This window comes from Hypanus sabinus, chromosome 7, assembly GCF_030144855.1.
Source record: "Hypanus sabinus isolate sHypSab1 chromosome 7, sHypSab1.hap1, whole genome shotgun sequence".
Taxonomy (NCBI): domain Eukaryota; kingdom Metazoa; phylum Chordata; class Chondrichthyes; order Myliobatiformes; family Dasyatidae; genus Hypanus; species Hypanus sabinus.
This window is the reverse complement of record NC_082712.1, coordinates 72,668,033-72,680,509: the sequence shown is the minus strand read 5'-3', so window position 1 is coordinate 72,680,509 and position 12,477 is coordinate 72,668,033. Positions and strand designations below refer to the sequence as shown.

The following is a 12,477-nucleotide window of genomic DNA, read 5'->3' as shown; positions in this document are numbered from 1 at the left end:
TGATCATGGCTTATCTAACCCAGAATTCTAATCAGGTCCTATGCCTGTACCACATAAGGGTGCATGGTAGAATAGCATTTAGTACAACACTAATATAGTTCAGGGCGTTGGTGTTTGGAGTTCAATTTTGAAGCTGTCTGCAAGAACTTTGTATATACTTTTCATGAGCGTGTGGGCTCCCTCTGGGTGCTGCAGTTTCCTTCCACATTCCAGAGAGTTATTGCTTAGTAGGTTAATTGGTTATTGTAAATTGTCCTGTGATTAGGTGGGTCATTGGCCAATGCGGCTCATTGAGTCGGATTACCTGTTCCTCTCTGTATCTCTAAGTAAATAAAAAATACTTAATTCTATGATCTTTCAACAATATATCTCCTTACTTTTTGCATACTTCCAGATTGCTTGCATACTCTGGGGTTTCAATGACTGCGGGGTAATTTCATTGAAACCTGAGCAACATATGCTGGAGGAACTCAGCAGGCCAGGCAGCATCCAGAAAAAGAGTACAGTCGACATTTCAAGCTGAAACCTACTTACCTTAATAGCCAGCCTTGTAGTGGCATCCTCAGCAGGCTTTGAGGCAAGTGGTCCTGGGTTCAAACTCAGCTGGCTCCTTGAACTCTTTTCATCTGAGCTGGGTTGAGTGTCGAGCTCGCAACTTGGTCTTGTAGAAATCAGACAAATACTTAAAAAAAATGGCAATTGTCACCCGATGTGCCACCAAGGCATAGAGAGGGACAACAATTTACCATAATGAGGTTCAACTTTGGTGTATTATGAATAAAACACAATTGTTACAGGAGTGATCAATAATAAGAATGAAATAGGAATAGATTAGCCTAATTTCTCTACCACTTCTCCAAAATTTTAAAGATTTTGAAATGTATATACTGTATATATTAAAAGCTTTTCTTGTCTTTCTTTAGTTACCAACCTCTGGTGACCTGTGGAACTACTACATGGACTTTGATAACAACCGACTCGATCCATGGGACAGAATTATTCCCAGTTTTAAATACAACAGTCAAATACCATTTTTTGAGATGCTTGTTCCCACAACAGACACTGTACGCTTTGGGTATCTGTTGGAAAAACTTCTTGATGTTCATCACTCTGTTCTTTTCACTGGGATAACTGGAGTGGGCAAGGTAAAATACAGTTCTGGTCATTTTTCTATGTGAATTATATTAAATAGAATCAAAAAGGTTTTTCTGTAAATGTAATTAACACCAGTGATAAATAAAATGAGATTCTTTATTTCAGTATGTGTATCACAAGATTATTGTTTGTAAAATGCTGGATTATCACAGCATTTCCTTGAAATAATTTCTAGTTGCCACCTATCTCTGAATTTGAAGGGAACCGTGGAAAGAAAAAAAGTTGTATCCTTTGATGTCTTTGATGTTTGCATTGCACGCAAGAATGCTTCACAAGTGGTTGTGCTTTATGGTGCAATTGCAGTTGTTACGTTATATCTCATTTTCACACAGAATGCCTTGCATGAGTTTATCTGATACCCGTTTGACTTCAACTTGATTGTTACTTCCATTGTTTTCCTATTGGACTGTACTTCTCACAACACTAGGAATTTGGCAGCCTGTCTCCTTAAGGAGGTTAGATGGTATCTGTGGGCAGTCCGTATTTCAGGTTGAGACCCTTAATCATGATTGGACTGAATAGGCTGGCTTTCTTTTTCTTGGAGCAGAGAAAACTGATAGAGCATAGAGTTGTGAGGAACATAGATAGAGTAGACAATAGTAAACCTTGTGTCCTACCATAGATATCTATAACCAGAAGGTAAGAGATAGTAAGTTTAGAGGGCAAACAATTCACAGGAGGAACTCAGTGGGTCAAACGCCATCTGTGGGGGGGGAAAGAATTATTCATGGTTCAGATTTAGAAGGGATAGGATTTTTTAGTTTGGGAGTGGTTGAAGATTGGAATGTTTTGTCTAAGAAGGTGGAGAAGACTTAGACTTCTACAACATATGACAAAGCAACTAGATGAACATTTGAATTGCCGAAGTATAGAAGACTATGGACCAAGAAAAATGGGAATAGTGTAGATGGATATAGGACGTAGAATATTGCAGCATAGGAATAGGCCCTGCAACTCATGTTGTCTGTGCTAACCATGATGCCAATTTAAACTGATTTTATTTGCATACGTCTATATCCCTCTATTCACTGCATGTTTGTGTGTATGTCTAACTGCCTCTTAAACGTTGCTATTGTATTTGCTTCTAGGACTTCCTCTGGCAGCATGTTCTGGGAGCCAATTTTCTTATTGTAAAGCTATGGGGAAAACAGGAATATAATAGTGATAGGGAATTCATTGATTAGAGGAACAAGCAGGAGATTCTGTCAACAAGAACAAGATCCCTGGATGGTGCCAGGGTCAGGGCTTCTAGGATTTTGTCCATAGCATTCTTAAGGGGGAAGGGTGAACAGTCAGAAATCATGGTCCACATCAGTACCAATGATATACGGAAGGATGACGTGATCCTGGAAAGAGAGCTCAGGAAGTTAGGTACCAAGTTAAAAGGCATAACCCCAGGGTGGTGACCTGTACAAATGGGATGGTTTGCATTCAGACTGGAGGAGATCAGTATCCTTGGAGGATAGTTTGCTAGTGCTGCACTGGGAATTGAAACTAGAATTGCAGTGGGGTGAGAACCAGACTGCTAGGACAGCAAATGGAGTGGTTGTGGGGAAAGTAGTTGTTAAGCCAACAGGCAAAGATATAAATCAACTGCGTAATGGGTAAGGTGGGGTTAATGTTCTGAGATGCATCTATTTCAATGCAAGGGTTTTTGTTGGCACTGCATAATAGCTTAGAGCATGGATAAACATGTGGAATTAGGATAGAATTAGGGCATTAATGAGACTTGGTTGCAGGAAGGGTAGGACTGGCAGCTCTGTTTTTTGGGGTTCTGTTGCCTTAGACATGATAGAGATGCAATTCCTAAAGGGGAGGGGTGGCAGTAAAAATGTCATGGCAGTGTTCAGAGAGGATATACTTGGAAGGCTTGACTACTGAGGCAATATGGCTGGAAATGAGGAATTAAAAGGATGACCAAAAAAAAGGACTACATTGTACTATCCCCAATAGTCTGTGTGATTTATAGGAACAAATTTGTAGAGAGAGAGCAGATAGTTACAAGAAATATAAGGTTGTAATAGTAAGTGATTTTAACTTTCCATTTGTTGTCTGGGACTCCCATACTGTAAAGGGAATGGATGGGAAAGAGTTTGTCAAATGTGTTCAGGAAAGTTTCTTTATATAGAAGTCCCAACTACAGAAAACACAATACTGGATCTCATTTTATGGAATGAGACATGGCTGGTGACAGATGTGTGTATCGATGAACACTTTGTATCTAGTAATGATAATTCCATTAGTTTCAAGGTAATTATGGAGAAGAATAGGACGTCCTCATTTTGGGATTCTAAATTGGAATAAAGCCAATTTTGATGCCACCAGAAGGGATCTTGAAAGCATTTGGATGGGTGTCTTCTGGTAAAGTGATAGTTAGTAAGTGGGAAGCTTTCAAAAGTAAAATATTGAGAGTATAGAATCTCAATATTCCTGTTAGAATAAAAGGCAAGGCTAACAGTTTTGTGAAACTTTGGATATCAAAAGATATTGAGGCCTGGTGAAGAAAAAGAAGGAAGCACATATCTGGTATGGACAAATAGGATCAAGTGTGGTGCTTGAGGAGTATAAGAAATGCAATAAAACACTAGAGAGAAACCAGGTGGGCTAAAAGAGGACACGAGGTTGCTCTGGTACACAAGGTGAAACAGGATCCCAAGTGATTTTGTACCTACTGTATATTAAGATCAAAAGGAGAGCAAGGGACAAAATTGATCCCTTTGATGATCTGCATGGCTATTTACATATCGAGTCAAAAAAGATAGAGAAAATCTATTAAATTAATTTTGCATCTGTATATATTCAGGAGAGAAACATTCAGAAAATAGACTGAGGTAAAAAAGTAGTGAGGTTTTGGGCCATATACAGATTACAGAAGAGGAGCTGCTGGCTGTCTTGAGGCTTATTAGAATGGGTAATTCCTCTGGGCCTGACATGATGTCCCCTTGGACTTTGTGGGAGGTTAGTGCAGAGACTGCAGGGGTACTGGCAGAGATGTTAAAAGTATTCTTTAATGACTGAGGTTTCAAGATGGCTAAAATTGTTCTGTTTTTCAGGAAAGGTTCCAAGAATTGACTGGGAAATTATAGGTTGTCACTTGTCACTTAGGATGAAGTATTGGATCCTTTAATTAGATCCAACATTGCCTTAACAGGAGAAGCCAGAATGTGGTAGCAAATGGTTCTCTCTCTGACTGGATGCCTGTGGTGTGCTACAGGGATCAATGCTGTTTATCACTGTTGTTCGTCAGTAGTGCCACAAGAACAACCTTTTACTCAATGTCTGCAAGACAAAGGAGCAGACTATTGACTTTAGTAGGAAGAAACCAAAGGTCCATTAGCTAGTCCTCAGAGGGGATCAGAGGTAGAGAGTGTCAGCAGCTTTAAATTCCTCAACGTTGTACTTTCAGAGAACCTGTCCTGGGTTCAGTATGTAAGTGCAATTACGAAGAACACATAGCAATGCCTCTACTTCCTTAGAAGTTTGTGAAGATTCAGCATTACATCTAAACTTTGACAAACCTCTATGGATGTGTGCCAGAGAGTATATTGGCTGGTTTCATCACACCCTGGTATGGAAACACCAATGCCCTAGAGTGTAAAGTCCTACAATGGTGAAGTCCATCAAGCGTTAAGCCCTCCCCTCCATTGTGCACATCCACATGGAGCACTGTCATAGGAAAGCAGCATCCACCATCAGGGACCCCCTCCTCCACCATGCAGGTCATGCTCTCTTATCATTGTTCCCATCAGGAACAAGGTACAGGAGCCCGAGGACTCACAGCACCAGGTTCAGGAACAGATATTACCCCTCAACCATCAGGCTGCTGAGCCAGAGGGGATAACTTCACTCAACTTCAATAGTCTCATCACTGAACTGTTCCTACAGCCTATGGACTCACTTTCAAGGACTCTTCATCTCATGTTCTCGATATTGCTTATTTATCTATCTGTTTCTTTGTTTATTTATTATCTTTCTTTCTCTCTTTTTTTGTACTTGGACAGTTTGTTTTCTTTTGCACACTGGTTGTCTGCCCTGTCAGTTTTGTCTTTTATTGATTCTACTGTGGTTAATTGACTTATTGAGTATACCCACAAGAAAATGAATTTTGAAAATAAATTTACTTTGAACTTTGAATTTTGATCTTTAATAATTTAGATGATAGTGTGGTAATCTGGATCAGCAAATCTGTGGATGACATCAAGATCGGGGTGTAGTGGATAGCGAGGATGGATGTCAAAACTTGGCAGCTGGGAAGATGGACCAAAAAAAAGGCAGATGGAAGGGATGCAGACAAATGGAAGGTGTTGCACTTTAGGAGAACTTAAGTTTAGGCTTATAGGAAGTTTTAAAGTGATCTAAATGGAAAAGAGAATTACATTGTGAGTGGTTAAGATCTGAAATGCAAGAGGCATTTAGATAGTCACACAAATGTAAGGAAATGCAATGAGTGCATATTTCCAACATGTCAGCATGGATCAAATGGTCCATTTCTGTACAGCACTGCTCTGTGACTCACTAATAGAGAATCCCAGCTTGGGTTTATTAGTTGTCATCAGTGCTCTGTAGTTTTTGACCAAAATCTCCTTGGAGAACCTGATGTTACAGGATAGTTGTGACCAATGAATTTTTGAACTGTTTTTTCATATTTCTTGTAGTGTGGATTATGAGTAGTCTCATTTATATGTATGCATTTTTCTTGACCTCTGTAAGTTGGGTCACCACCCAGTGCTGTTTTTCTTTTATAATAAAATTATGCAGTATGATGATGTACTCCAGTGAATAAGGGATTAGAAAAACATGTAAAGTTAATTGTTAATCACTTTTGGTAGCTTAATACTTTTCTAGTATCTCCTTAGTGGTTCCCCATGGACAAAATTAAGTTAAGAAGGGAGTGACTTAAAGAGGATTAGTTTGGCCTTACCATCTTGTAGGCTCCAGTCCTTTGGTCTGTAAACCACGATGTGTATGTTAGCGTGCAGTCTACTCACTTCTTTAACTATTATAACACTGAAAGAAGCAATTAGGTCCAGTTGGTCCTAATTAACTTGTATCCACCACTTATTTAAGGAGTGCTAATCATATTTAATCCAATAAATTTGAATGTAAGCATTATAATCTGAGCAAAAGAGTCCTTCAGATGTGCATTTCTAAGGGTGGTTCTGCACAGCTGGTTTAAAATTTATGTGCCTTTCATGTTATATGCTTCAGAGGTAAAATAAATACCAGTACTGTTTTGTTGTTAAAGATGTGGTGTATATTTTCTAACGATTTTATATTCTTCTTCTAGTCTGTGGTTGCACGAAGTTTGTTGACTCAAATACAAGATGAGGCGGGTTATGTTCCAGTTTATATTAACTTCTCTGCTCAGACATCATCATCAAGGACACAAGAGATAATTGAATCAAAATTAGAAAAGAAACGAAAGAACATAATTGGTAGGACATGGTTACAAAAATAATCATAATCTATATACATAATGATGATGAACTTAACAGTATAAAATTTTAAACATAGTCAAGGTTTCAAAATGTTATTCCATTGTTTTAATATATAGACTTAATGGATAGACTTAATAACAAAATACAATTTTTTATCATTATATATTTTGCTTGCTGTATATGGTGAAAAAGATTGTACTGTTTCTGTAAATTATACTTTGTTTCAAAGAATCCTCAATATTGACAAGTAGGCCTGATTTTTTCAGCTAAGCAAATGACAAATGCTATTGTTAAAGCCTGATTAGGAATAGAGCCATTGCTGGAGTCACAGCAGCCCTTGATTAAGTCTGGAAGTTTGGCCTATTAGGTAAGAAAGTAACCATTGCTAAGGGGAGCAATTAGTAACTGAGGTTTTCGGGACAGTGCAGGAAGATGTAGATAATTTGGTTGAGGAGAAGTGGGCATGGAGTACTGATGTTAGAATATTGGATTCTTGTGGTTTGGAAGGTTTAGTTTGATTTGGATTTGGGATTTTTTTTGTTTGGGAGGAACACATGTACTCCTGCTGTTCTTCTCACATCTTTCTTGCAAATGTTTACATTGCATTGCACCATAATGCTTAGAATGTAGCAACTGGGCTGGAATATTCAAAAATGCATATGTATGAATAAAATTTTCTAGATATTATGTAATACAAGAAAACTAGATCTTCCTTCATCAACATAAAACTTGTATTTATAAATGTTAGGTAGATCTTTGTGTTTGCAAGTGTAAGGCAGATCTAAGAAAAGTATAAAAACAACAGGGTTATTATTACAGGTGACTAACTTCCCTAATGTAGACTGGGTCCTCCTTAACACAAGAGATTTAGATGGGACAGAATTTGTTGGATGTACCAGTAAAGTTTCTTGAATCAGTGTGTAGATAGTTCAACAAGCAGAGGGGTCATACTGGACCTCATATTGAGTGATTAGCCTGGCCAGGTGACTGATGTTAACAGTTAGAGAACAGTGCTCACAATTCCTTAAGTTTTAAGATAGCTATGAATAAGTATAACTATGGGCCTTGTCGAGGAGTATTAAATTGCAGCAGGGCAAGTTATGAGAGTATTTGGCAGGAATGTGGGAGGTTTCATTGGGAGCAGCTGTTTTGTGGCAAAACTGGCATGTGGAGGATTTTTAAAGACCAAGTGCACAGAATACGGGACAGACATATTCCAGTAAGGAGAAAGGATAAGGACAGCAAGGTAAGAAACCTTGGATGTCAAGCTAGATGGTGAATTTAGTGAACAACAAATAGGAAGCATTTGTAAGTTTAGGAAGCTATAATCAAACAGAGTTCTTGAGAATTATAAAGAAGCTGGAAAAGAACTCCAGAAGAAAATTAGGAGAGCCAGGAGAGGCCATGAAAAGTCCTTGGCAAGTAGGACTAAAGAGAACCTAGAGCTTTCTGTACAGACTTTGAGATCAAGCAGATAACTAGGTTAGGGTTAAGACCAGCTGAGGATAAGGTTTCTTCGGATACATAAAGTGTAAGTGAGAGGCAAAAATGAACATCAGACTGCTAGAAAATTATGCTGGAGAGGTAGTAATGGCAGATGAACTGAATAAGTATTTTGCATCAGTCTTTGCCGTGGAAGACTCTAGCAGTATGGTGGAAGTTCCAATGTGTCAGGAGGCATGAAGTGTGTGAAGTTACCATAAATAGAGAGAAGGTTGTTGGGAAACTGAAAGGTCTGAAGGTTGATTAGTCAGCTGGAACAGATGGTTTACAGCCCAGAGTTCTGAAAAAAGTGGCTGAAGTGATCATGATCTTTTAAGAATCATTAGATTCTGGAATGGTTTCAGAAGACTGGAAAATTGCAAATACCACTCCATTCTTCAAGAAGGGAGAGAGGCAGAGGAAAGGAAACTGTAGGCCAGTTAGTGTGACCTCAGTGGATGGGAAGAGGTTTTTAAAGCAGAGGTTCTTAGATTTTTGATTGGTCAGGGCATGAAGGTACACAGGGAGAAGGCAGGAGTTTGGGGCTGAGAGGAAAATTAGATCAGCCAAAATGAAATGGCGAAGCAGACTCAAATGGCCAAATGGCCTATTCCTGCTCCTATATCTTATGGTCTTATAAAGATGGGAATATGTGCTTGGAATTTGAGGATGTTGGTGTTAAATTACATCAGTATTTACCAATGAAAAGGACATGGAGCATAGGGACACTAATGTTTTATAGTTTTTTTTATACAGCATGGAGTAGGCCCTTCCGGCCCCTTGATCCACACCACCCAGCAATCCCCGACATCCCTGATTCATTCCTAACCTAATTATGAGACAACTCACAATGACCAATTAGCCTACACTGTATGTCTTTGGACTGTGGGAGGAAACTGGAGGACCCGGAGAAAACCCACACATTCCATTAGGAGGACATACAGAGACTCCTTATAGAGGGCACCAGGACTGAACTCCAAACTCCAACATCCAGAACTGTAATGACGTCATATTAACTATTATACTACCAAAGCGACCATGCAGATCATACTAATTTGCCAGGGCATTTTGAGATAAAGAAGGACATTATGTTGTGTTGCTAAAAGAACATTAAGGAAGATAAGTCCCAAGGCCCGATGAGATTTAGTCCCGGCTTTTGACACAGACAGGAGCTGAGATTGCTGGGCCCTTGGCCAATTTATATGTCCTCTCTAGCCACAGGCAAAGTTCTAACCAATTGGCGAGTATCTAATGTTTTTCTGGGTTGTCCTGGGAGTGGTCACACCTTTGGTAAAGGGGCTTGTTGTGTCCATTCTGGGGCAACTCACTTACCTTTTTGCCCTATTGGACACTCAGCTCTCATCTGTGACTCCAAGTTACTGTTTTGTATGTGACAGCAGCCATACTCTGGTGCACCACTTCGACAGCTGGGCTAAACCAGGTAAGGGTATCTGTTGGGCGTCATACCCTGGCGAGATAGGGGCATGCCTGTCCTAGCATGTGTAGTCAGCTTCGGCAAACATTAAGATCCAACAGCCAGGAAGGTGGTTCTTCATCACTTTGTGGAGAGTGAAGGATATAACAAAGCACAGAAGAAGTCATTGTCATCTACTGCAAGCAAGGAAGACCCCGGTTGTGATGGCAACTTGTAACACTGGACCAGGACTTCCAAGACAAGAGAGTGGAACTGTAAAAACTTCCGTGCACAGGTCCCCTGTCTTTATTGGATATGATGGACAACGAACAATGTTGTTCCATTATTCAAGAAGGGAAATAAGCATAATCCTGGAAACCACGCACTGGTGAGTCTCATATCAGTGGTATGGTGGTCACTGGAGAGGATCATTAGGGATAGGATTAGTGAGCAATTGGAAAACCATGGTCTAGTTAGGGACAGTTAGCATGTCTTTTTTCACAAGCTGTGTGTTATTGATTGAGTTTCTCGAGGAGGCGATGAAGTTGATTAATGAAGGTAACCCTATGGATGTTGTCTATGTGAGTTTTAGTATTGCATTTGATAAGGTCACTCATGGGAGGCGGATCCATAAAATTGAAATGCATTGGATCTGCTGTAGTGATAAATGTCTTGGATGAAAACATAGGTGTGAGTGTTCATAATTTTACAGATAATACAAAGTTTGGTGGTAATGAGGATAAAACAGAAGACTGGCAAAGAATACAGTGGGATAGTTCAGTTACATATGTGAGCAGAAAAATAGCAAATAGAGTTTAACCTGGCCAAATGTGAAATGCCAGTTTAGGAGTTATTTTTTAAAGGGAGAATATAGTGTTACTGGCAAGTCTGTTATCAATATTCGTGTGCAGAGGGATCTTGGGATCCAAGTCCATTGACCCCTGAAAGTGGCTACACAGGTTGATAGAGTGGTTAAAGTTTGAAATAGATTTATTATCAAAGTACATGGATGTCACCATATGCAACCCTGAGAGCCATTTTCTTCCAAGCATAGTCAATAAATCCAATAACCAGAATAGAACCAATGAAAAACCACATCCACAGAGTGGACAACTAGGATGCAAAAGACAACAAACTGTGCAAGTACAAAAAGAAGGGAAGAAAAGAAATAAATAATAATAACAATTTTTCTTGTGAGCATACTCAATAAATCCAGTAATCATAATAGAGTCAATGAAAGACTGCACCCAACAGGGTGGACTACCAGTAAAGAAGGCATTTAGCATGCTTGTCTTTATTAATTAAGGAACTGAGCTCAAAAGAATGAAAGTTATGATGCAGCTTTATAAAACTCCAGTTAGACTGCATCTGGAATCCTGCATTCAGTTCTGGTCACCTCATTAAAAGAAAGCTTGGAGAGGGTGGAGAAGAGGTTTACCAGGATACTGCCTAGATTAGAGAGCATGTATTATAATGAGAACTTGGGTAAACTGGAGCAGCAGAGTTTGAGGAGAGATCCAATAGAGGTTTCTAATATTATGAGAGGTGTAGGTAGAGAGCCATTATCTTTTTCTCAGGGTTGAAATATCTAATACCAATGGGTAGGCATTTAAGGTGAGAATGGGTGTATTCAAAGAATATGTGCAGGGCTAGTTTGCACACAGAGTGCCAGGTTTTTGGAATGTGTTGCCTGGGATGTTGGTAGAACTAGGTATGGCAGAGGCATTCAAGAGTCTTGTAGGTAGACAGCTAAATGTTCAGAAAATGGAAAGATGTAGGATATGGCCAATATAAGGCAGAAGGGGTTAATTTAGTTGGACATTTTATTATTAATTAATTAATTCAGCACAATATTGTAGGCCAAAGGACCTGTTTCTGTGCTGTATTGTTCCATGTTCTATGTTTTATATTCTATGTTCTGCACTCGGTTGCCATTTTATTAGGTACACCTGTACATCTGCTCGTCAACGAAAATATCTAATTGGCTATTCATGTAGCAGCAGCTCAAAGTATAAAAGCATGCAAACATTGTTAAGAATTTCAGTTGTTGTTATCAGAATGGGAAAGAAATGTGATCTAAATGATTTTGACCGTGGAAAGACAGGGTGCTTTGAGTATCTCATAAACTGCTGAACTCCTGGGGTTTTTATATGCATCAGTCTCTAGTGTTTACAGAGAATGGTGCGGTAAACACAAGAAAAATCCAACGAGTGACAATTCTATAGGTGGAAACACCTTGTTAATGAGAGAGCTTGGAGAAGAATGTCCAGACTATTTCAAGACAACAGGTAGGTGACAATAACTAAAAAAAAGTGTTACAACAGTGATGTGCAGAAGAACATCTCTGACTGCACTACCTTGGGCTACAGCAGGAGAAAAACACAAGCAAACACTCAGTAGCCACTTTATTAGGTATAGGAGGCTATTAATAAAGTGGTCACTGAGTGTATGTTACCATATGCTACCATGAGTTTCATTTTCTTGCAGGTATTTACAGGAAAACAAAAGAAATACAATATCATTAAAAAAGACTGGTAGTCATCAATGTGCAAAGGAAGACAAGTTGAGCAAAAATAACACTGTAAACGTGAGTTATAAAAAGTCCTTGAAAGTCATTGTAGGTCGTGGAATCCGTTCACCCCATTACCCAATCATTGTGCCTGCAGTGAGCACCATCATTAAAAGGCACTGCAGGTTCTTGCCTAGGCTACTCTAACAGTACCTCCCAAACTTGGGACCTCAACCATCAAGGAGGCAATAATTGCATGGAAACAGAGCTTTCTGTCCCTCCAAGTCTCATATCATCTTAACTGGAAAATATTTCACCAGTCCTTCATCGTTGCAAATCCTGGAACTTCACTCAGATATTTCACTCAGCATGTAAATATCATAATTGTTTCTCTGAAACATCGCATTTTTACATGAAAACATGGTGCACAATGGCCTATACATTGAAGGAGTGGTAATCTTCCCTAATAAGGAATAATT

General features: G+C 39.2%; 1 protein-coding gene across 1 annotated transcript in view; it reads left to right on the top strand.

Moving 5' to 3' along the window:
- Positions 1 to 12,477, top strand: part of dnah6 (dynein, axonemal, heavy chain 6) — a 351,317-nt gene that overhangs the window by 174,659 nt on the left and 164,181 nt on the right. Inside the window, exons 38-39 of the mRNA XM_059974878.1 lie at positions 924 to 1,145; positions 6,443 to 6,590. Coding sequence (XP_059830861.1) covers positions 924 to 1,145; positions 6,443 to 6,590 — 370 coding nt within the window. The remainder of the gene's footprint in view (positions 1 to 923; positions 1,146 to 6,442; positions 6,591 to 12,477) is intronic.